Source organism: Syngnathus floridae, chromosome 12 (assembly GCF_059516105.1).
Source record: "Syngnathus floridae isolate MCC-2025c chromosome 12, RoL_Sflo_1.0, whole genome shotgun sequence".
NCBI classification, from domain to species: domain Eukaryota; kingdom Metazoa; phylum Chordata; class Actinopteri; order Syngnathiformes; family Syngnathidae; genus Syngnathus; species Syngnathus floridae.
The window spans coordinates 1,130,563-1,152,860 of NC_142424.1; the positions used below are offsets into that span (position 1 = coordinate 1,130,563).

At 46.0% G+C, this 22,298-nt stretch overlaps 12 protein-coding genes and 1 pseudogene across 13 annotated transcripts in view; 2 read left to right on the plus strand and 11 right to left on the minus strand.

Moving 5' to 3' along the window:
• Nucleotides 1–2,857, plus strand: part of lhx5 (LIM homeobox 5) — a 39,932-nt gene extending 37,075 nt beyond the window's left edge. The window contains exons 15-18 of the mRNA XM_088391717.1: nt 893–1,228; nt 1,351–1,498; nt 1,601–1,739; nt 2,749–2,857. The gene's annotated coding sequence lies outside the window, so the exon portion shown is untranslated. The remainder of the gene's footprint in view (nt 1–892; nt 1,229–1,350; nt 1,499–1,600; nt 1,740–2,748) is intronic.
• LOC148389341 (uncharacterized) lies at nt 36–2,374 on the minus strand. The gene is made up of 2 exons (XM_088391716.1): nt 1,953–2,374; nt 36–1,161 (listed from the first exon to the last, which is right to left on the minus strand). Exons 1-2 carry the CDS (start codon nt 2,053–2,055, stop codon nt 74–76), a joined length of 1,191 nt encoding a protein of 396 aa, XP_088247842.1. The 5' UTR covers nt 2,056–2,374; the 3' UTR covers nt 36–73.
• LOC148389342 (3-hydroxy-3-methylglutaryl-coenzyme A reductase-like) lies at nt 1,602–14,830 on the plus strand. 2 transcript variants are annotated; one of them, XM_088391713.1, is made up of 20 exons: nt 1,602–1,739; nt 10,621–10,788; nt 10,869–10,980; nt 11,061–11,148; nt 11,252–11,336; nt 11,416–11,521; nt 11,592–11,698; nt 11,777–11,896; nt 11,960–12,093; nt 12,162–12,430; nt 12,513–12,610; nt 12,678–12,872; nt 12,942–13,100; nt 13,166–13,323; nt 13,399–13,504; nt 13,588–13,758; nt 13,848–13,988; nt 14,096–14,254; nt 14,320–14,474; nt 14,554–14,830. In XM_088391713.1, the coding sequence occupies exons 2-20, from the start codon at nt 10,624–10,626 to the stop codon at nt 14,603–14,605; spliced, it is 2,580 nt and encodes an 859-aa protein (XP_088247839.1). In that variant the 5' UTR covers nt 1,602–1,739; nt 10,621–10,623; the 3' UTR covers nt 14,606–14,830. The 2 variants fall into 2 exon arrangements, with proteins under 2 accessions (XP_088247839.1, XP_088247838.1); XM_088391712.1 differs by lacking the exon at nt 1,602–1,739 and adding an exon at nt 10,061–10,206.
• Nucleotides 2,860–5,050, minus strand: LOC148389343 (uncharacterized). The gene is made up of 2 exons (XM_088391714.1): nt 4,600–5,050; nt 2,860–4,485 (listed from the first exon to the last, which is right to left on the minus strand). Exons 1-2 carry the CDS (start codon nt 4,727–4,729, stop codon nt 3,020–3,022), a joined length of 1,596 nt encoding a protein of 531 aa, XP_088247840.1. The 5' UTR covers nt 4,730–5,050; the 3' UTR covers nt 2,860–3,019.
• On the minus strand, nt 5,210–5,987 carry LOC148389344 (histone H2B 1/2-like). Its single transcript, XM_088391736.1, has one exon. The coding sequence runs from the start codon at nt 5,918–5,920 to the stop codon at nt 5,543–5,545; it is 378 nt and encodes a 125-aa protein (XP_088247862.1). The 5' UTR covers nt 5,921–5,987; the 3' UTR covers nt 5,210–5,542.
• On the minus strand, nt 6,498–7,040 carry LOC148389345 (histone H2A-like). Its single transcript, XM_088391735.1, has one exon. The coding sequence runs from the start codon at nt 6,901–6,903 to the stop codon at nt 6,520–6,522; it is 384 nt and encodes a 127-aa protein (XP_088247861.1). The 5' UTR covers nt 6,904–7,040; the 3' UTR covers nt 6,498–6,519.
• Nucleotides 7,203–8,557, minus strand: LOC148389346 (histone H3-like). The gene has a single exon (XM_088391733.1). It carries the CDS (start codon nt 8,005–8,007, stop codon nt 7,597–7,599), a length of 411 nt encoding a protein of 136 aa, XP_088247859.1. The 5' UTR covers nt 8,008–8,557; the 3' UTR covers nt 7,203–7,596.
• LOC148389347 (histone H2B-like) lies at nt 8,693–9,278 on the minus strand. The gene has a single exon (XM_088391737.1). The coding sequence runs from the start codon at nt 9,240–9,242 to the stop codon at nt 8,868–8,870; it is 375 nt and encodes a 124-aa protein (XP_088247863.1). The 5' UTR covers nt 9,243–9,278; the 3' UTR covers nt 8,693–8,867.
• A 179-nt stretch (nt 14,831–15,009) lies between the features above and the next one.
• Nucleotides 15,010–16,649, minus strand: LOC148389348 (histone H4). Its single transcript, XM_088391740.1, has one exon. The coding sequence runs from the start codon at nt 16,608–16,610 to the stop codon at nt 16,299–16,301; it is 312 nt and encodes a 103-aa protein (XP_088247866.1). The 5' UTR covers nt 16,611–16,649; the 3' UTR covers nt 15,010–16,298.
• Nucleotides 16,650–17,234: 585 nt separating this feature from the next.
• Nucleotides 17,235–17,704, minus strand: LOC148389349 (histone H2A-like). Its single transcript, XM_088391734.1, has one exon. The coding sequence runs from the start codon at nt 17,683–17,685 to the stop codon at nt 17,299–17,301; it is 387 nt and encodes a 128-aa protein (XP_088247860.1). The 5' UTR covers nt 17,686–17,704; the 3' UTR covers nt 17,235–17,298.
• A 657-nt stretch (nt 17,705–18,361) lies between these two features.
• Nucleotides 18,362–18,879, minus strand: LOC148389350 (histone H3-like). Its single transcript, XM_088392615.1, has one exon. The coding sequence runs from the start codon at nt 18,865–18,867 to the stop codon at nt 18,457–18,459; it is 411 nt and encodes a 136-aa protein (XP_088248741.1). The 5' UTR covers nt 18,868–18,879; the 3' UTR covers nt 18,362–18,456.
• A 359-nt stretch (nt 18,880–19,238) lies between these two features.
• Nucleotides 19,239–20,542, minus strand: LOC148389351 (histone H1 pseudogene; annotated as a pseudogene).
• Nucleotides 20,543–21,493: 951 nt separating this feature from the next.
• On the minus strand, nt 21,494–22,250 carry LOC148389352 (histone H2B-like). The gene has a single exon (XM_088391738.1). The coding sequence runs from the start codon at nt 22,029–22,031 to the stop codon at nt 21,657–21,659; it is 375 nt and encodes a 124-aa protein (XP_088247864.1). The 5' UTR covers nt 22,032–22,250; the 3' UTR covers nt 21,494–21,656.
• Between the last annotated feature and the right edge of the window lie 48 nt (nt 22,251–22,298).

Genomic DNA, 22,298 nt, shown 5'->3' on the forward strand with positions numbered 1-22,298 from the left:
GTTTTACACCAAATAGAAAGCGCAGTAGACTCATGTTGCTGTGATTCTTTATTTTCATTGCAGGCTCCATTGCTCACTCACCGACACACCCTTTCCGTTTATTCTCAGAAAATCTTTCACCAGTGTGGGTTCTTGTGTGGACTTTTAAGTTTCCCTTCTGAGAGAAACGCTGACCACAAAGTGAGCACGCAAAAGGTTTCTCTCCGCTGTGTGTTCTCGTGTGTTTGATCAAGGTTCCCTTTTCAGAGAATCTTTGATCGCAAACAGAGCAGGCGAAAGGTTTCTCACCGGTATGGATTCTCGTGTGTATAGTTAGACTTCCCTTCTGAGAGAATCCCTGACCGCATATTGCGCAGGCAAAAGGCTTCTCTCCTGTGTGCGTTCTTGTGTGCGATCTCAAGTTGGCCCTTTCAGAGAATCTTTGATCACAGACTAAGCAAGCAAACGGTTTCTCACCAGTGTGTGTTCTTGTGTGTGTTTTTAAGCTCACCTGTGTAGAGAAGCTTTGGCCGCAAAGTGAGCAGCCAAAAGGCTTCTCTCCCGTGTGTTTTCTTATGTGTGTCCTGAGGTTTCCATTCTGAGAAAATCTTTGACCACAAACTGAGCAAGCAAAAGGTTTCTCACCAGTGTGTGTTTTAGCATGAGTTCTCAAGTGTCCCTTATGAGAGAATCTTTTACCGCAATCTGAGCAGACAAAAGGTTTCTCTCCAGTATGGGATATCATGTGGGTTTTCAAAAGGGACTTGTACACAAATGATTTGCCACACTGAGAACATTTCCAGCGTTTGTTGTCGGCATGACATGTCAAGTCTTGCTCATCATCATCAGTGTTAGGAGAGTGAGACGTGTCGTCGCTATCTGACATTGGAGCTAACATGCTGTCCGCTTGCAGTTCTTCACAGTGGTCGCCATCGCCTTCTCTTGTCATGTGTTGACTTGAGCTCCTGCTGCTTCGAGGCTCCGCTCCTTTGTTCTCCTCAAATCGATCTTCGTCTTCACTTTTGAATGGGACTCCAGTCAATAGCAACTCGATAATATCATCGTCCTGCTCTTCCTCCTCCTCCTCCTCCTTGATGTGGGGAAGCTGCATCTGCTCCACGTCTTGAAAGTCAAGTTGCTCTGGCGCCTGCCGCTCGGGACCAAGACGGTTTTCATTGATCTCTGCGGGACACAAGACAACATTGCAATTAGCATTAGCACGGGGCGCAGGAAGAAACGCCTCAACTTGGTCAGAAGGATTCAATTCTACCACATTTCAATGTCAATTTGAATGTTATGAATTGTTCAGCCAGAACGGAGTGCACAAGCAATTTGTTGGGGTGTTTTTGTGCATTTTTGTACATTTCGTAGATATGAATGCTCTTGCCTCTTCAATCATCTTTGAAATTCTGCGCGCCTCGGTCATGTGTCTGCTGAGAGCCAATCAAATTGGCATGCGTGCGGGTAGGCGGAAGTTGTCAGGGCACGCGAGGGGGGAAATGTTTGTTTGCTGCCCGAGGTGGGTTTCGTGCGCTTTTCTTCCAAAATATCGCCGCGATAATGTGTTTATGCCAATGAATTGTGAACACATGGATTACTCATATGCTCTTGTTTCCTACAGGCCCTTGCATTCAATTGATGATGAGCGAAGGAAAGGCTCCGAGCCCAACAAGATTGAACTCAACCCAAGTCAGTGGTGATTCCTGCCAGCTGCTCTGTTTGAATTGGAAGGAGGCTCTCACGGTCGCCCAAACGCAAAGGTAAAATATTGCGAATTTTGGTTTCATGTTATGCACCAAATGTTGAATGAAACAATGCTTTTAAAAATATAGATACGCATGTGATGTCAACCGTATCCACTTAAAGTGTAATGAATATAAATGTTAATATTAAGGGCGAAAAGTACCGTACTGTAATTTGAAGAGTACAGTAAAGAAAATTAAAAGTAGGCAAATGTGCTCCGTGTCACCCACCTCCGGGCTTCTTGAAAGCGGCGTCCATCAGAAGGTGGTGACGTTGTGACTCGTTTCTCTGCTTTTTCTCCCCAAGTTGCTTTACTGTCGCGCGTGCAGACATTTTCACACGATTAGCGCAACACTTGATGCTCACACTTGATCTTTGCTTTGCAAGCAGTTGGCAGCCGACGCATCTCCTTTGTTAGCCCCTAGCTAGGCTATGCTAAACTAAGCCAGGGCCGAGAATCGTGAAGGCGCACGGACGAGAGACGCATCGGATGGGGGATGTTTTGCTCTAATATGGTAGCGGGCCACGCAGTGTATCCAGGCTTCGTGGTTTACTACACAAGGCGGAGAAGTATTTAGTCAAGTGCGAGCAGTGAGCACAAGTTGCGACAGCTACAAATGGCGTGCCTACGGTAACCGAGAAGGCTCAATTCAATTAGAACCAAGCGCGTTTTTGCCAAGTTTTCTTGTTTTGACTGAATTAAGTTTCAAACTTTAGCGATAACTTTAAATGACGTTTGTTTTATTGTATATGGTTAACGTAATATAGAAATATTCCAGCGTGTTGTATAACAGCATGGGGGGGGATTTGAATCATTATTATTAAAAGTGCAGTGGCGACTTTATTGTTCTTCTTGGCAGTGGTCCTTTCTTGAACTTAGTGTAGCATATTTTAACATACGTGTGTGGTAGTTATTTATTTCTTAAAAGCTTTCAAATACGCCAATTCATTAGTAGTATGATGTGTACAGTACATGCAGTGTGTTGTAGTATACTTATTGTCCACTTGGTGTCGCCATTCTCACAGGGAAGACTGCCAGAGCAGCAAACAAAACACTTGATGTCCACTCAGCGTAGTTGACATCTGACCTTTTCATAGGAAGCTTGATGACGTTCCAAATAAATTCTTACTGTCACGTCTGGAAAATTGTATTTTATTCAGGATCACATTGACACTTTTAAGACTCCAAGTTCTTTAGCACGAGCACATAGAATGCAAGCAGATAAAATACGAGTAAATTATTTGAGGTCATTGAAACGACTCTCAAAATGGCAGATGTCTATTTTTATTTTGCGCTTCATAGATCTCTGCGACTTTCACCAGCACAAATATGTCTTTTTACCTGATCTTTACGAGAGAAACTTTGACCACAAACTGAACAGGTAGTGTGTGTTTTTGTGTGCGCCGTAAATGTTTCTTTTCTAGGGAATCCTTTGCCACACACAGAGCAGGTGTAAGGTTTCTCTCCACTGTGCGATTTTGTGTGACGGTTTAAGTTGCCTTGGTGAGCAAATCGTTGACCGCAGACTGAGCAGGCAAAAGGTTTCTCACAAGTGTGCGTTCTCATGTGCGCTTGAACGTATCTCCGTGAAGAAAATCGTTTGCCGCATATCGAGCAGGCGAATGGTCTCTCTCCGGTGTGTGTCCTCGTGTGTGTGGTTAAAGTGCGCCTCTCACAGAATCTTTGCCCGCAAACTAAGCAGGCAAATGGTTTCTCACCAGTGTGTGTTCTCGTGTGTGTTTTTAAGTTTGCCTTTGTGGAGAAACATTTGCCACAATCCAAGCAGGCAAAAGGTTTCTCTCTGGTGTGTGTTCTCATGTGTGTTGTCAAAACGCGGCTCTCGGAGAACCTCTGACTACATACTGAACACGAAAAAGGTTTTTCCCCAGTGTGTATTCTTGTGTGTATTTGTAAATTCCCTTTGACAGAGAAGCGCAGATTGCAGAATGCGCACGCAAACGGCTTTTCTCCCGTGTGTGTTCTTGTGTGTGAAATTAAGTGCACCTTTTGAAAGAATTTTCGGCCGCACACCGAGCAGGCAAAGGCTTTCTCACCGGTGTGCGTTCTTGCGTGATTGGTCAAAGAGTGTTTGTAAAAGAATCGTAGACCACAAACTGAGCAGCAAAACTGTTTCTCTCCCGTGTGTGTTATTGCGTGTCTTCTTAAGTTTCCTTTTTGAGAGAATTGTTGGCCGCAAAGTGAACAGGCAAACGCTTTCTTCTCCGTGTGTGTTAACGCGTGTCTTCTCAAGCTTCCCTTTTGAGAGAATTTCCGACCGCAAACTGAGCAAGTGAAAGGTTTTTCTCCAGTGTGGACGATCATATGAATTTTCCAAAGAGACTTGTAGACAAACGTTTTGTCACACTGAGAACATTTCCAGCGTTTGTTTGTCATATCATGCTCTTCATCATCGGTGTCAGGGGAGTCCGACTCTATGTCGTCGCTATCTGATAGTGGAGCTAACAGGCTTTCTGCTTCTGACCCTCCACAGTGGTCGCCATCGGCTTCTGTTTTGATTTGTTGATTTGAGCTGCTGCTTGGAGGCTTTGTCCCAACATCCTCCTCCCCGTAGTGACCTTCATCTTCAGTCTTGAAATGGACACCAGTCACGGGCAACTCTGTGAAATCCTCTTCTTCTTTAATGTGTGGTCCCTGCGGCTGCTCCTCTGTTTTGACTTGAATGGGCTCTGAAGTTTTCTCTTCTTTAATGTCAGCAAACTCCATCTTCAGCTGTTTGGGACCAGGATCTTTTTCACTGATGTCTACAGGACATGAGACAAACATACATGGTTTGATCAAGTCAAAGGAAGATAAAAACAAATGCTTTACAAAAACTACATTGTCATTGTCGTAAGTTGGAACAGAAGTGAGCAAACCTGCTCCGTGTAGCACAAGTGGAGGCCTCTCGCAATCCGCGTCCAGCACTTGACATTGTCCTGCGATCTCTTCTTTTGTTCCACAACATTCCTCTTCGCACTTTACTGTCTGTTTTGCGCGCATTCTCATTCGATGTTCAAACCTGATCTTTGAGTGGATTCGTTGAACAAACTCGTCTCCTTTGTTAGCAGCTAGCAAGCTAAACGATGCTAAACTAAGCTAACCAAGGCCGAGTAGCTTTAAGGAACACCAAGAGTTTAACCGAACAAGAATATTTGAAAGAATATTCCATTCTTTAAAAATGTAATGATGGATTTACTTTGTCCAGGCTTAAGTACGTCAGGTTTTAATTAGGAAAGTATCATTTTTTTGAGCTTGTCGGTACGTAAAAACTGTTGACGGGTGACGTACAGCTTCCACGCAAGTTGTACGGCAACTCCACTTGGACAAACCTTGTGTGGTCTAAAAGAGCGAACGTAGACGATACAAAAGCGAAAACTATAACTATATAAGATTATTTATTTGAAGACTTCGAGACAAAGCGTATATATTTATATCGGTATAAAACAATTGACATGTCGGCGACCAACAGGCATGAAATTCAGACACTTTTACGTCAGTTAAAATGTTTTTATTCATGATCCAAGTTATACAATTTTTTTCACAGCGTCAATGTTTGTTCAGTCTATTTCAACAATTAGTTGATTACAAAACAATTAAAGCACGTGCATTGCTTATTGAACAAGTTCATAGAAATTGACCAATTCCTTTGAACGCTTCATTGCTTTAGAAATTTAGTAAAGCATTTATAGGTCCAATTGTTCCAGTCGACTTTGAATTTTTAACAGCTCAAGTTTGGTTATAGTTCTAGAAGTTACTCTTTGAGAGTGAAGTGGGTGGCTCTTAAAAGAACCGTTGGTTTGAAGCTGTGCCGCTTCGCGTTTACTTGGAACTGGTGTACTTGGTGACGGCCTTGGTGCCCTCGGACACGGCGTGCTTAGCCAGCTCACCGGGCAGCAGGAGGCGCACAGCGGTCTGAATCTCCCTGGAAGAGATGGTGGAGCGCTTGTTGTAGTGCGCCAGGCGGGAGGCCTCGGAGGCGATACGCTCGAAGATGTCGTTGACGAACGAATTCATGATGCTCATGGCCTTGGAGGAGATGCCGGTGTCGGGGTGGACCTGCTTCAGGACCTTGTACACGTAGATGGCATAGCTCTCCTTCCTTCCCTTCCTTCTCTTTTTGTTTCCGGGCTTGCCAGCACCTTTGGTGACGGCTTTTTTAGAGCCCTTTTTGGGCGCAGGCTTCGCAGGCTCAGGCATTGTTAGTCAAAATCGGCTGATGGGGTCTGTTTGTCCTGACAGTGGCTGAGCCAGAGAACTTATAGGGGCTCTGATGCAAATGAGTCTGTTCGAGCGCCACACTTTGATTGGCTAAAGAGAATGGCGGGCTGCTATATGACGCTTTCAATGGTGTAATATAGACGTTACCACGATGTCTTTTATCGTCTATATAGTTTGTTCTGTTTTGTTTGTCAGTTTCATAACCCTAACCTTTAGAACTGAGGCGTAGTCACAATAGATTGAAAGGTCAAAAAAACATTTATTGCGGCATTGATGAGGCAAGATATGACATTCATACAGAATAGGAAAATTGCAAAATGTGCAAAAGTGATGGCAGTGTGTATGGTGTGCAGTGCTTGAGCATTCTGTCTTTTTATATGGGACCATATTTTCTAGCCCATTCTGTGTATGATGGACAAGTGCTTGCAGTAGCCGACACAGTATAAAGAAAGATTACTCCTACCTAAATGTAATAATATTGCAGGCGATAAGATTACACAATATGGAAATGTACCCTTTGCAGACTTGTGTGTGGCTCTTAAAAGAGCCTTTTGCGGATGATTAGCTTGTAGCTGAGTTTACTTGGCTTTGCCGGCCTTCTCAGTCTTCTTAGGCAGGAGCACAGCTTGAATGTTGGGCAACACTCCGCCCTGAGCGATTGTGACGCCGCCGAGCAGTTTGTTGAGCTCCTCGTCGTTGCGGACAGCAAGTTGCAAGTGGCGGGGGATAATTCTGGTCTTCTTGTTATCGCGAGCGGCGTTGCCAGCCAACTCCAGGATCTCAGCAGTCAGGTATTCGAGGACGGCCGCCAGGTACACAGGAGCGCCGGCCCCGACGCGCTGGGCATAGTTGCCCTTGCGGAGCAGTCTGTGGACACGACCCACCGGGAACTGAAGGCCGGCACGGGAGGAGCGTGTCTTGGCCTTTGCTCTAGCCTTGCCTGATTTTCCGCGCCCAGACATCTTGAATGTTGCTTGCCGTGTGAGAAGAAAGTATATCGGATTTTTCAGTGGAGCGGCGTACTTATACTTAAAGCTGCTGCGATTTGATTGGCTGGCGTATGCGGGGAAAGTGCTGTCCAATCAGCAACAAGAAACGGTTGCCATTGTTCTGAAGTCCGCGAGCGATTCTCGGCATTTTCCACTGTCAAGACAGTGTTCTTTGTTTGAAGTGTGAGCTGCCAAAGCATTGAATTACATGAAGTGCGTGCCAAGTTTGAGTCAATGAAAATTTGACTTTTAAAAATGAATCAAATTACATAGCCAACTGGGTAAGAGTAAAACAAGAAAACACCTCTATACCAATCAAACTTAATAACTCATTATTTTGGGAAGCTGTTTCTTTGCCTAATGTTCAAACCAGTACTTAGTCTGTATCATAGAAGATAACATTGCAATTACAATAACACACCAAGAATTAAATTACTTTTCAAATTTAAGATTGAAGATTGTATTTTTTCAATAGAGGCTCCACTTTGAATCAAACTTCATTCTTATTTACATGAATGTAATGTTGTAGGTCATTTGTTTTAACCAAAAGCATTGCAAGGAAATTGAGATATGTTTGTTATTTTATCTGACTTAATGGAGGAATGATACTTTTAGTTGCCAATGTGGTGGCCCTTAAAAGAGCCGTTGTGGTTGTGTTGGTGAAGCTTAAGCCCTCTCGCCTCGGATGCGGCGGGCGAGCTGGATGTCCTTGGGCATAATGGTAACCCGCTTGGCGTGAATGGCGCACAAGTTGGTGTCCTCGAACAGGCCCACCAGATAAGCCTCGCTAGACTCCTGCAGAGCCATGACGGCTGAGCTCTGGAAACGCAGGTCGGTCTTGAAGTCCTGGGCGATCTCCCTAACCAGGCGCTGGAAGGGCAGTTTGCGGATCAGCAGCTCGGTGGACTTCTGGTAGCGGCGGATCTCACGCAGGGCCACGGTGCCGGGCCTGTAACGATGAGGTTTCTTGACACCGCCGGTGGCTGGCGCACTTTTGCGGGCTGCCTTAGTAGCCAGCTGCTTCCTTGGAGCCTTACCTCCGGTGGACTTACGAGCTGTCTGCTTCGTTCTTGCCATCTTAACTGACGCACTTAGTTATTCTCCTAACGTGAATGCCCCGAGTATGGCGAGCTGCGGATTTTATCCAGGCGAGATCGCGCTGATTGGTGAGTTTTAAGATGAGCCCGCGTCAAAAGGCTGCCTCTCTATTGGACGAATTGAACCAATCAGCACCGAACACAACTAACCGCACCCCTCCCTCCCGAAACAGATTAATGACGTCATAATTTCGGAGTTATTGTTTTGTCAGTTTTAAAGTGAACGTAGACACCCTTACGAACAACAATGGCGAATGAAAAGCAGTGATTTATGTGCATCCACGTGCCGTTGTAGATAGTAGGTATATATTTTAAGGCGTTACCAAAATATTTTGTAGCCAATCTAGATTGTAATAATACCAAAATATTTTGTAGCCAATCTAGATTGTGTTAAAATTGTCTGTGTTAAAGGTGTCTGTTGCTATGCCCTTGTACTGTAGTCACATTCTTTCATTGACGTTATGAGATGTTTGATATTGCTCTTTGAATGAGGTGCTGGCTCTCAAAAGAGCTGTTTGTGTAGTATACAATTAAATTAGTAGCACTTTGACCACGGGACCAAATGTAGAACTCACAACAGTCCCATGACTGGAGAGACGTTCAATTTTAGTTTGAGCATCTTACAATTATTTTCCCACCTACAATAAATCATAACATAGCATTAATTATTTGTGTACATGGGACATAATCATTTTTAATCATGCAACAATATTAATATTTTTTAACATTCCGAGTCGAGCAGTCTGGGTTTCACATCAGTGTTGAAATCGTGCGTACCCTTTAGAGCAAATTGGGTGGCTCTTAAAAGAACCGTTGGTTTGAAGCTTTGCCGCATCGAGTTTACTTGGAGCTGGTGTACTTGGTGACGGCCTTAGTACCCTCGGATACTGCGTGCTTAGCCAGCTCACCGGGCAGCAGGAGGCGCACGGCGGTCTGAATCTCCCTGGACGTGATGGTGGAGCGCTTGTTGTAGTGCGCCAGACGGGAGGCCTCGGAGGCGATGCGCTCGAATATGTCATTGACGAACGAGTTCATGATGCTCATAGCCTTGGAAGAGATGCCAGTGTCGGGGTGGACCTGCTTCAAGACCTTGTACACGTAGATGGCATAGCTCTCCTTCCTACCCTTCCTCCTCCTCTTGCCCGGCTTGGTGGCGGACTTGGTGACGGCTTTCTTAGAGCCCTTTTTGGGGGCAGACTTCGCGGGTTCAGGCATTGCTGCAAATAACAGTAATATCGGATGCTGTGGACGGAAGTGACAACACTTTTATAATCCGTCTATGCAAATAAAACTTTGCCATCGCCAGATTTTCATTGGCTGACTGTGCTGACGCTACGTTTTGATTGGGTGACAATGCCTTGCCTGCGCGCGACGTTTCCGTGCTTTTTTGTTGCTTATGCATGCAAATATGAATGTGCCAGTGCCACGATTTGATTGGCTAATATTTCAGCGTGACGTAAGTCTGTTTTTTCTTTGTGTTCATGACTTGCAAATAACGTTGCACCAACTCCACTGCAATGCTTGATTATTGATGATTAATAATTACATGTTTGTATATGTCGCCCCTCACCCACTTCCCTGACTACATCATCGCCTTGCGAGAAATTGCTGCATAAACAAAACAAAGGCGACCTTTCACAATCATCGTGTAAATGCAGTATATGAACATATAACCTCTTAGGTCCGTACACAGAGCAGGAGTTCCATATATGAATATCTGTTTTCGATTCTTTTGATATGGAGTGTGATGTGTAGTAAAGTTAAACGGTACTGTGCTGTATAACTGTATAAATGGTATAACAACACTGCCATCAACTGGAGGCTTTTTATTACTTGACAAATACTCCTGTCAATTTTGTTTTTTAACAACTATATTATACAAACAGAAATCGTATCAATGTATAAATTAACACTTTTATTTTACAATTGTCAAACAATTATATGAGTTTCTCTTAAATGCCTTATTTTAAAGCGACAACGTCGACCCCTTTTCCCCGCGTACCAAAATGGCGTCGACGACTTCCTTTGCAAGTGACGTATTTCCTATGTCATCACTTCCGGATTACAGCATTTTTTGTTGTATTGCAAAACTCGCGAACCGTCACTTCCTTGGAAAGGACGTGATACTGAATTATTATCATGGAAACAAGTCTCTGACTACTGGAAAGCTTTTTTAAATGTATGTATGTTTTATATCTGCCACAATGTTTCTGCGTATCAACCAAATAACTATTTGTCGGCCATACTGTCGTAAGTAGGGTAGGCGTGACGGGTGGCTAATGCGCTAGCTTTAGCTTGAACGTTGTCACAGTGTATATAAGTTGACGCTCCGAATAGAACGACATTGGTGACGGGGTCTATATTTGTGTGTAAGTGTTTGTACTTATCAGCTGTCCGTTGAACGCTAGCTAGCTGTCTGTCGTCGTTATCTCACCCCACGTTGCCTTATTATTGTTTTGACAGCAGTGGACAGTATAAACGCTTTTTAAGTTTTGGAACTGCATTAAAAAGAAGGCTATATGGAAGTTACAGTTTCCAGTTAAAGTTGAAGGAATAAACCTATTAATGTAGTGTGATGCCCTTGTCCCCGCAGAGCATGTTGGCACGGCTGTTCCGACACCATGGCCTGCTGGTGGCCGCCCACCCGTGGGAGGTGATCATCGGTACCCTGGCGCTCAGCGTCTGCCTGATGTCCATGAACGGCTTGGCCACCAGCCACTACGTGTGCAGCTGGAACGACTGTCCCAAAGTGGAGCGAGAGGTTGGTGAAGCTTTTCGCGCCGCCAGTCGCTCTCTTCGCCGTTCCTTGTCCAATCCTGATTGTACGTGTTTCCTTTTTAGGCCAGCCACAGCAGCGACACCGTCATCTTGACTGTGACGCGCTGCGCGGCTCTCATTTACATCTACTACCAGTTTAGGAACCTCCGACAGCTTGGCTCCAAGTACATTCTGGGTCGGTATCGCGGCGTCGCTACAGACATTTGTACTGTCGTTGCTTATTATTTTTATTGATTTGTTTTTGTCTCCCGGCAGGTATCGCGGGCTTATTTACATTATTCTCCAGTTTTGTTTTTAGCTCGGTCGTCATCCACTTTTTTGGCAGAGAGCTGACAGGCCTCAAGTAAGTCCTTCACATCAGTTGTAGTCTCTAACTTTACATCCAACCCTCATTTGGAGAAATGAGTTTTTCCTGTGACTTAAACCTCCTCCTCTTCCTCGCTCAGTGAAGCACTTCCTTTCTTCCTCCTCCTCATCGACCTGTCCAAAGCCTGCACGCTTGCCAAGTTTGCCCTGAGCTCAAACTCTCAGGTGACTGCACCCACTGTGACGTGTCCGCTTCGCAAAGGGAGCTTTTACGCCGGTGGGCTCATTTTGCGTGTGTGCTTAGGAGGAGGTGAGGGAGAACATCTCTCAAGGCATGGCCATCTTGGGTCCCACCTTCACGCTGGACGCTCTGGTGGAGTGTCTGGTCATCGGGATCGGCACCATGTCAGGTAGGACACGCCGCCTCGGCTGACGACGACGACGACGATGATTGATGTTGTGTGGCTGCATGTTCTCCAGGTGTGCCACAGCTGGAGATCATGTGCTGCTTCGGCTGTATGTCGGTGCTGGCCAACTACGTTGTCTTCATGACCTTCTTCCCCGCTTGCGTCTCGCTGGTTCTTGAAGTAAGCCGGCTGAAAATACCTGCCAGCATAAAAACTTGTTTGTTGAGGCTAACTTATTTTTCCATGGCGTGCTTGCAGTTGTCGATGGAAAGCCGCGAGGGTCGCCCCATTTGGCAGCTGAGCCACTTTGCCCACGTGCTGGCCGAAGAAGAGCACAACAAGCCCAATCCCGTCACGCAGAGGGTGAAGCTCATCATGGTGAGTCGCGGCAGCGGGAGCCACACGTCGGCTGGAGTGTAACAAGCTCATCTGTCTTCCAAGTCGCTGGGACTGGCTCTGGTCCACGCTCACGCTCGACTGGCGGCCGAGGGTCCCGGCCTCAATCGGACGGCGGCGGGCTCCCCGCCTGAGAGGCTGGAGAACGGCGCCTCCGTTCGGCCGCTGCTGCTCAACGGGTAATTGAATAAAGAAAATGGCACGTCCATAACTGCATCGTCATCCCGCCGCTGTTCTCGTCCCTCAGGGTTGACCTGGAGCAGGTGATCACGCTGGGCCTGGCCCTGCTGCTGGCCGTCAAGTACGTCTTCTTCGAGCAGAGCGAGACCGAGTCGTCGCTGTCCATCAAGAGTCCGTCGGCGGGCTCGCCTCCCGCCCGCAGGCTGGCGCCGCCCGACGGCTGCTGCAGGACAGACCCGCCCGCCGTTGCAATCCCAGACTTCAACCTCATGTGCAAGAAAGAAGCCAAAGCTCCTGATCGGTCTCATGCAGGACATATCGGCAACAGCGTTGTTTGTAAGAAGCGTGATTGGCTCCCATTTGGGAATTTTCAATTTAACCAGTTAATTGATTTGTTTTTGGGGGGCTTTGTCCGCAGCGGAGGCCAATCCGTGTCCCGAGACGACCGATGCGTCCAAAGCAGAAGCTTGTCCGCGCACGTTGGAGGACTGTCTGGACGTCCTCGCTGATCCGCAGGTGAGTTGCCTCTTGTAGCGTTAATTTCACGGCCGGCCACGTTGTAACCGCTTGCCGTGGTTCTCAGCAAGGGCCCCGTTGCCTCAGCGACAGCGAGGTGATCAACTTGGTGGCGTCACGTCACATCCTCGCCTACAAGCTGGAGGCTGTGCTGGAGACCCCCGAGAGGGGGGTGGCTATCAGGAGGGAGATGTTGTCCACCGAGCTTCCCGTTCCCACCGCCTTGTCTTCGCTTCCGTACAAGAACTACGACTACGGCAAGGTGAAGGCGGCGTGAGCCTCCGCTCGCGTCCATTTCAAGTGGAGATCTTGACGCCTTCCCATTTGGCAGGTGATGGGCACCTGCTGCGAGAACGTCATCGGCTACGTGCCGGTGCCGGTGGGCGTGGCCGGCCCGCTACCTTTGGACGACAAACTTTTTCACGTTCCCATGGCGACCACCGAGGGCTGCCTGGTGGCCAGCACCAACCGGGGCTGCCGGGCTCTCTCTGTAAGTCAAATCATATGAGAGAAAAGTTTTTTTTTCTTCTCCAATTGAAGTTCGTGCCGTTGCAGCTGAGCGGTGGCTGCCGCAGTCGGGTGCTGTCCGACCGCATGACCCGGGGTCCCGTGGTGCGCCTACCCTCGGCCTGCCGCGCCGCCGAGGTCAAAGCGTGGCTGGAGAGCGTCGAGGGCTCGGCCGTCATTAAAGACGCTTTTGATCGGACCAGCAGGTGCGCCGGATGATCGACGCCTCGTCGAGTTGGTCACCGGACAGGGCTAACAAAAAACATTTTTTTCCCGACCAGGTTTGCCCGGCTGGAGAAGATGCTGGTGAGCTTAGCGGGAAGGAACCTCTACATCCGTTTTGAGGCACACACGGGAGACGCCATGGGCATGAATATGCTCTCGAAGGTATCGTCCCACATCCAGACATGATTTGATTTATGGCTATGACTGCAACGGGTTTGATGAAATGTTGCCGCACGTGTCTGCAGGGCTGCGAGAAGGCTCTGCACCGACTGCAGCAGCAGCACGCCGACGTGGAGGTGCTCTCCGTCAGCGGCAACTTTTGCACCGACAAGAAGTCGGCCGCCATCAACTGGATCCTGGGGCGCGGCAAGTGCGCCGTGTGCGAAGCCACCATCCCTGCCAAAGTGGTTCGCGAGGTAACAGGAGAAAAAAAAAAAGAAAGAGTAACCTGTCAAGAATTAAATTGCATTCTGTTGGAGTTTTTTTTCCTTGTTTTGCTCTTAAGGTGCTGAAGAGCAACACAGCAGCACTGGTGGAGCTCAATGTCAACAAGAACCTGGTGGGCTCGGCCATGGCGGGCAGCGTCGGAGGCTTCAACGCCCACGCCGCCAACATCGTGGCGGCAATCTTCATTGCCTGCGGGCAGGTGAGTCCACATTCCGCCAAAAAGCCCTTTGGCATTCCATGAGGAATACCCTCACAAATGACTTGACGTTAGTCGAGTGGAAGGCCTCAAGTGTGTTTTGGTGGCAGGACCCCGCGCAGACTGTCGGCAGCGCCAACTGCATCACGCAGATGGAAGCCGCCGGAGCCGACGGCCAGGACCTCTACATCAGCTGCACCATGCCCTCCATCGAGCTGGGCACCGTCGGCGGGGGCACCAACCTGCCGCCGCAGCAGGCCTGTCTACAGGTAACAACAACTCAGGGGGAAAAAAAAAAAGGAATTTTCTGAATGACCTCGTGCTTTGTGCATAGATGCTGGGCGTCCAAGGCAGCAGGCCCGAGCAACCGGGCGAGAACGCCCGGCAGCTGGCACGCGTGGTCTGCGCCGCTGTTCTGGCAGGGGAGCTCTCCCTCATGGCGGCCTTGGAAGCAGGGCACCTCGTCAAGAGTCACATGACCCACAATAGGTGTGTAGCCCGTTTGTCATCAAGAAAAAAAAAGGTTCATGTTGCATCCTGAATGCTGACGCTGCGTTCTTGATTTCAGGTCCAAATCCAACTTAACCGCTATGGCATCACCTTCCAAAGACGCCTTGTGACGCTTGCTGACGTCGTGAAGGACCAACGCAGGCGGCCCGCACCGCAGCCGCACGTCATCCGAGTCGAGGCCCTTGTGGAAGGCCTCAGACAGAGCTCCCTTGTCTTTTTGAACGCATTTGTTGCAATGGGAAGCCATCAAAACGTGCAAGAAGGAAGCTCACGACAAAGTAAAGTGTATTTTGAGTGCAATAGAATAATAAATTATAAAGCGTTATGTTATCAAAGTGTCTGGGGAGAGTAACCACGTGTCATCTGATACTGAAGCGAACTGGCAGTTGTGTGAAATGCTCCTAGACAGGTAACTCCTGCTGCTCAGGACCAACAATTTCATCTGCAGGACACAAAGGTGCACATGGTTTGGTCTGTTGTGGCTTTAATATTGTGTGTTCATGTACAAAAATGAACTTGACACTCCCAGTAGAGGGAGTCGGCACCAAAAACACATTTTAATTGTGATCATCAATATAAATTAATCATTTGTAAAATTAAAACATTGTAAGCCACAAAAAAATATAATAGCCAACAATATCGTCAAAACGTATTTGACAAATCTGCTGTGCTGAACACAACTCGGACGATTTCGGTCAATATAAAACTACAAAAATGTCCGAAGAGCTCCAAGTGACCGGATATAAAACTACAAACATGTCCGAAGAGCTCCAAGTGACCGGATATAAAACTACAAACATGTCCGAAGAGGTCAAGAAACCGGAAGAACAAACTCCAACTCGTCATAACCCTGCACGTCGCAGGTGCAATTGATTAAATAAAATCAAGTAGCTGACAGCGACCGGCGGGCAAAATGGACGCCTAAAATGGACACTACCCTCTTGTGTGTAGTTTAATGTGCACGCCAAGATAATATCAAATACAAACATGAAAATAGAGAGGCAACGGGTAAGACTTCAGACAAACATTCTTTACGTTTAAATAAATTGCTTGTGTTGACGCTAATTTAGTGAAAAGTCGGTTGAATTGCGACCTGTTTCACTTCCGGTGGTAATTATTTCGTCTTCACTAAATTTGACTGGGAATATTTTTTTTCGTATAAAATATGGGGAGTTGACAATTTGAGCGCATTTGTTTTAGGATAAATGAATTGAAATGTATTTTGGTAACTTCATATCCAAGCAGTCCATTGTCTATTACATGCTAAGTTAATCACAATTTGTGTAAATATCACTGTGATAAAATGTGATTAGCATTCTAAATGAAATTAAATTGTGACGGTAGTAATTTATTGGAATCCGAAACAGATTAGACAATAAAATGCTCAAGTCCCTTTGGGTGCTTGTTGTTACTATTGAAATTTTAATAGACAGGTTTGGTTTTGCTTTGTGTTCTTACTACAGTAATTTAAAATATGTAATTTAATGAATAGGTGTCTTGTCTGTCATTAATGTAATTGTAACTTTTCATTAATAAGGTTTTCATCGGTTTGAAAATGGTTGACTTGGCAACAGGAAAAACCTCCGTTTGGATTCCATCTTCAGGGTATGTACGATCAATATTTCTACTTCCTGTCACTTAAATGCGATATAGAATATTAATTTCTAATGTGTACACATTTTTTGTTTGTGAACTAATTACAATCAAGATTATTTGTGTAATTTAACAGTTGAAATGTATACTCGTTTGAGTAGAGGTGTGTGGCCCTTAAAAGGACCTTTTGGATGGCAGATGATTTTGAATTTAGCCGCCAAAGCCGTAGAGAGTGCGGCCCTGCCTCTTGAGGGCGTAAACCACGTCCATTGCGGTGACCGTCTTCCTTTTGGCGTGTTCAGTGTAGGTAACAGCGTCGCGGATGACGTTCTCCAAAAATACCTTCAGCACACCACGGGTTTCTTCGTAGATCAGACCAGAAATGCGCTTTACTCCACCACGGCGGGCCAGACGGCGGATAGCGGGCTTTGTAATGCCCTGGATGTTGTCACGCAAAACCTTGCGATGACGCTTGGCGCCTCCCTTACCGAGTCCTTTACCCCCCTTTCCGCGGCCAGACATTTTTTTTTTTTTCTTCAATCAAACTGAGTTGAGTAAACGATGAACTGTTAGAATGTTAACGAGTAAGGACGAGCAGGCATTCTTATTGCAAAACCGCGGACCTAAAAGAGGACTTGATCCATTTGCCAAACAACGTCACACAAAAGCCCTGAACATGAGTCAACTTTCACTTTTAGTGGCAAAAAACAATCGTAGTCTTATTTTAACGTAACTTCATCAGATAGATAGATAGATAGATAGATAGATAGATAGATAGATAGATAGATAGATATCAGTTTTAATGGAACTGCATTTAAAAGCAGCATTTGCTGTTACAAAAATTTTATAATATAATCTCAGATTATCAATGTGTAGTGGTAGGATGTAGATGGCGGTACACTTAATAACTACTGCTCAAGTAAAGTTACGTTGTAATAAAGTATAATTTCAGTATGTTTATGGGGAAGGGCCTCATACATTTGACATACTATTATTAAATTGTGTCACAGTAGAAATTAATGAATTGAGTATGTGCTTTTTCATAACACGAATTTTTGATCTTCTAACACTGGCTCTTTGGAAATTTGCCAGTGGTTAATACTAGCTGATTTTATTACGAGACAGTTTTCAAATGTTGGAATAAGACCCTCTAAGTTGGAAGTGGTTGGCTCTTAAAAGAGCCGTTTTGGGGGTCTGGAAGACGTTGAATTTACTTGGCTTTGCCGGCCTTCTCAGTCTTCTTGGGCAAGAGCACAGCCTGGATGTTAGGCAACACTCCGCCCTGAGCGATTGTGACGCCACCGAGCAGTTTGTTGAGCTCCTCGTCGTTGCGGACGGCGAGCTGCAGGTGGCGGGGGATAATTCTGGTCTTCTTGTTGTCGCGAGCGGCGTTGCCAGCCAACTCCAGAATTTCAGCAGTCAAGTACTCGAGCACGGCCGCCAGGTAGACGGGAGCGCCGGCCCCGACGCGCTGAGCATAGTTGCCTTTGCGGAGAAGCCTGTGGACACGACCCACCGGGAACTGAAGCCCGGCACGGGAGGAGCGTGTCTTGGCCTTTGCCCTAGCCTTGCCGCCGGTTTTGCCGCGTCCAGACATTGCGATTTGAGAGTTTGTCGAGCTGTGGAAGATGTACTCGTTGTGATGTGCTGAGGGGTATTTATACACAGAGCTGCTGCTCAGTGATTGGCCAACCGTCTGCGAGGAAATGGTTGGCCAATCAGCAAAGAGCTGCACTTGCCGCGCTCTCTTTTGTGTTGTCTTGTCAGTTTGGGGGTTTCGGCGGGGTCTGCCCTATTGAGACAAATATTTCTTACATGGTCAACTTGAAAATTTAAATAAATCAATTTCCTCATTTAATGAAACTACCGATCGGTCGGTTAGCCATCCCTTTTTCTGCTCTTTTGCATTATAATGGTCATTCAGTTCACGGAATCTGTGCCATTTGCTAGTAACTTAATATTTAGCTTACCCTTTTCTCATGTCTGTTTTATTGAACAGATACTTGAACAGGTTGAAACTTTTTTTTAATGATAAGAATACAACGTAATCATTATATGATCACTTTCAGGTGAAATTTGATATTGATCCAAGCAATATTTTCTCCACCCTGCAATTACACGCAAATATATTTAATTACTTTTTAAAATTACAATTGAAGTTATATTTTAGAGGGACCGATTTGAACCAAACTTGGTTGTTGTTTTTTTTAAATGTATGAATTGTTCTAGATCATTTATTTCAACCAAAAGCATTGCAAGGAATTTAAGAGATATCTTTGTTATTTTATCTGACTTAATGGAGGAATGATACTCTTAGTTGTCGATGTGGTGGCTCTTAAAAGAGCCGTTGTGGTTGTGTTGATGAAGCTTAAGCTCTCTCGCCTCGGATACGGCGGGCGAGCTGGATGTCTTTGGGCATGATGGTAACCCGCTTGGCATGAATGGCGCACAAGTTGGTGTCCTCGAACAGGCCCACCAGATAAGCCTCGCTGGACTCCTGCAGAGCCATGACAGCTGAGCTCTGGAAACGCAGGTCGGTCTTGAAGTCCTGGGCGATCTCTCTAACCAAGCGCTGGAAAGGCAGTTTGCGGATCAGCAGCTCAGTCGATTTCTGGTAGCGGCGGATTTCGCGAAGGGCCACGGTGCCGGGCCTGTAACGGTGAGGTTTCTTGACACCGCCGGTGGCAGGGGCACTTTTGCGGGCTGCCTTAGTGGCCAGCTGCTTCCTTGGAGCTTTGCCTCCGGTGGACTTACGAGCGGTCTGCTTGGTTCTTGCCATCGTTAGAGTATGTCTTCTACAAGTGAGAATGAAGAGCGTTTTGCGAGCTGCGGATTTTATCCAGGCGAGACAGCGCTGATTGGTACGTTTGAGAAGTGTCGCCTCCAAAAGCTACTTGACCATTGGACCACATATTTGAATTGAACCAATCAGCACAGAGTACGACTGACCAACGGCGCCCGAAACAATTCGAAGGATTCATATTTGTAGTTTGTTTTGGAATATTTCGACGAAATCTCGTGAACGTTTTAGAATATCCCGTGTACAATGATGAAGTGAAATAAAAATATTTGATTTTAAAAGCTGTCGTTATTAGACTGAGCTGGCGCTGTGACACTGTCATAAATGTAATATTCAGTCATTCCCAAAAGTATATAAAAACATATTTGGTTTTATTAAGCACTTAAAAAGTAAAGTATTTACAAACGCTGCAGTCCGTGAAGTGGAAATTAGACAGGATAAGAAAACCAGTAAACATTATAAAATAATGCCAAGTTTCAAAAGCAAACTTAATTGAAGTGACTTCCTACATAAATTTAATGACATTTGAGAATAATTGTCATTTTGTTTGTCTATGTGAAGCCCTTTGAGACTGCTTGTGATTTAGGGCTATACAAATAAACTTGACCCTTGATCAGGGTAAAAGTAATAAGTTAAACATAACATTAAATGTGTAGTGATGTAAGAAGTCAATTAAATTGCAAAATGTTATGTTGTAGTGCTTGAAAATAGGAACGTTCAAACTCATTAATGGAGATGTGGTGGCTCTTAAAAGAGCCTTTTGTGTGACGCAGAGCTGATTCACTTCTTCTTAGTGACAGTCTTCTTGACCGTTCTGGGCTTACTGGCCTTCTTGGCAGGAGACTTCTTAGCGACGACAACCTTCTTAGCTGCAGGGGCTTTTCTGGGTGACGCGGCAGGTTTCTTGGCGGGCTTGACGGGCTTCTTGGCCTTCTTAGGCGACGCGGACTTTTTAGTTGCCTTCTTGGTAACAGCCTTCGCTGCAGTGGCTTTAGGCTTCTTGCTTGACGCGGGCTTCTTCACCGGGGCTTTCTTGACTTTGACGGGAGTCTTCTTCGGCTTAGCGGGCGCTTTTGTTGTCTTGGTATCTACCTTCTTGCTCATCTTGAAGGAGCCGGAAGCGCCGGTACCCTTGGTCTGGATCAAAGTTCCCCTTACCACCATCCCCTTGATGACAGTCTTCAGGCGAGCCTTGTTCTTCTCCACGTCGTAACCCTTGGAGAGCATGTACTTCTTGAGTCCGGCCAGGGAGACGCCATTGCGCTCTTTGGACGCTGACACAGCTTCGATGATGAGCTCACTGGCGCTCGGTCCGGGCGATTTAGGCTTAGAAGGAGCCTTTTTTTTAGCGGCGCTTTTCGCCGGAGCGGCTGGAGCTGGTGGGACTTCTGCCATTTCGATTCAATTCAGATAAACTGACAATGACCCATGCAGGGGGAGAGGCAGTACTTAAGCGCCACATGAGAACCGTAGAGACTCAACCATGAGAACCGTGGAGAGTCAAGCAGTGCGTTTGCGGTCAAAGCGCGTTGACTTGTGTTTTCTGTCCGCTCTTTAAACCCCGAAAAATCGCACTAAATATGTTTCAGAACACCCAATCTGATTCTAAGTGATAGAAAAGAAGTATATTTTCACATTGAAGTGGTTTGCAGCTGGCTGAATTGCTCCGGTTCCTTTGCCGAGCCTCCAAACGGCATGTCTTCGTTGGCGCGAGCGACGAGGCTGGATGATTTTACTCACTTGTAAAACGTCTAAAAGACCGAAAATTGCTCACAGAGCATTCAAATGTGTATGAGAGGTGACAAAACACTTTAGTCTATGCATCCAAATGTCAAACGGGCATGTTGCGACCATCATTTCGGAGCAAGACAACGTTTTTGTGATGGCAGCAAACACACCAAAGTTTCTCGTGCACTGCTCATTGTGAGTGCTTCAAAAACATTTTGCGTCAAAACAATATTTCAAGTTTTCATCATACTCGTATTTTCTGTTTTACTCATTCACATATCCAAGAGCAAAGAATTTAAAAAACACGCATATTGCTAGAATGGACTCGAGGAGAGCAATGGGCTTGGCCATCATAACATTGCTGAGTGCTTGATGTGCATATCTGTGTACATTTGGTTAAAAAGAAAACTTTTTTTATATTTGTGGCTGTGATTATGTGCTAACTATATCAGTTATGTCTCCATTCTCATTTCTTTTGTGAATACTATTTCCCTTGATTTTAAATCATTAATATGACCAAAGATGGTTTATTTACAGAGAGAGAAATGCTGGTTAGTTGAGGAGATTAATCTTGTTTCAAGCAAAACTCTTTGTTGGTAGACCCTAATTAAAATGTTGCTTTTGCTTTCAATCATTGAATACGTCTTGTACTCTTAGGTATATGTATTAATGTATTTTTTGGTCCGATTCGAATTATTTTGAAGGCAGATTGAGTGTTTTTCCTGTCATAAGAAAACTGGTTCAAGTGATTAGTGTTCACCTGAAATTGATCAGATGTTCCATTGAGAAAATAGTGACACTACTCAAGCCGATTGTTTGCAATTTCATGATTAAGTAAATTAAGGCACATCCTGGACAATTAAATTTTATTCTCACGCCATCACCTACTTATTCAACAATGCTTAACACTGAGACTAATCTCAGATAATTTGCTTCATGTGAGAAATCCTAATTCATGAACATACATGGGGGTAAACTCTTTGGAGAGAAGTAGGTGGCTCTTAAAAGAACCGTTGGTTTGGGGCTTTGCGACCTCGCGTTTACTTGGAGCTGGTGTATTTAGTGACAGCCTTGGTACCCTCGGATACTGCGTGCTTGGCCAGCTCACCGGGCAGCAGAAGGCGCACGGCGGTCTGAATCTCCCTAGACGTGATGGTAGAGCGCTTGTTGTAGTGAGCCAGGCGGGAGGCCTCGGAGGCGATGCGCTCGAAGATGTCGTTGACGAATGAGTTCATGATGCTCATGGCTTTAGAAGAGATGCCGGTGTCGGGGTGGACCTGCTTCAGGACCTTGTACACGTAGATGGCATAGCTCTCTTTCCTTCCCTTCCTTCTCTTCTTGCCAGGCTTGGCGGTGGACTTTGTGACGGCTTTCTTGGAGCCCTTCTTGGGCGCAGACTTCGCGGGTTCAGGCATTGTGGTCTTCTAGACTCAGCAATGGTCAGATGAGCTGGACGGTGACGCAACTAGAGTACTTATAGAAACTGAAATGGAAATTACACTGTGCTAGCGCCAGTTTCTGATTGGCCGAAAGAATCTGGACCTTACGTCACAGTAAGGGGCTTTGTGTAAATCAATGGGGGCTATTCTCAATCATTTGCTCAAGTCCTTTGTTTGAAATGTCAAGCCCACGATTCAAATGACGTTAAAAATAAATTCATAGAAGACAATACCTAAAAGTTG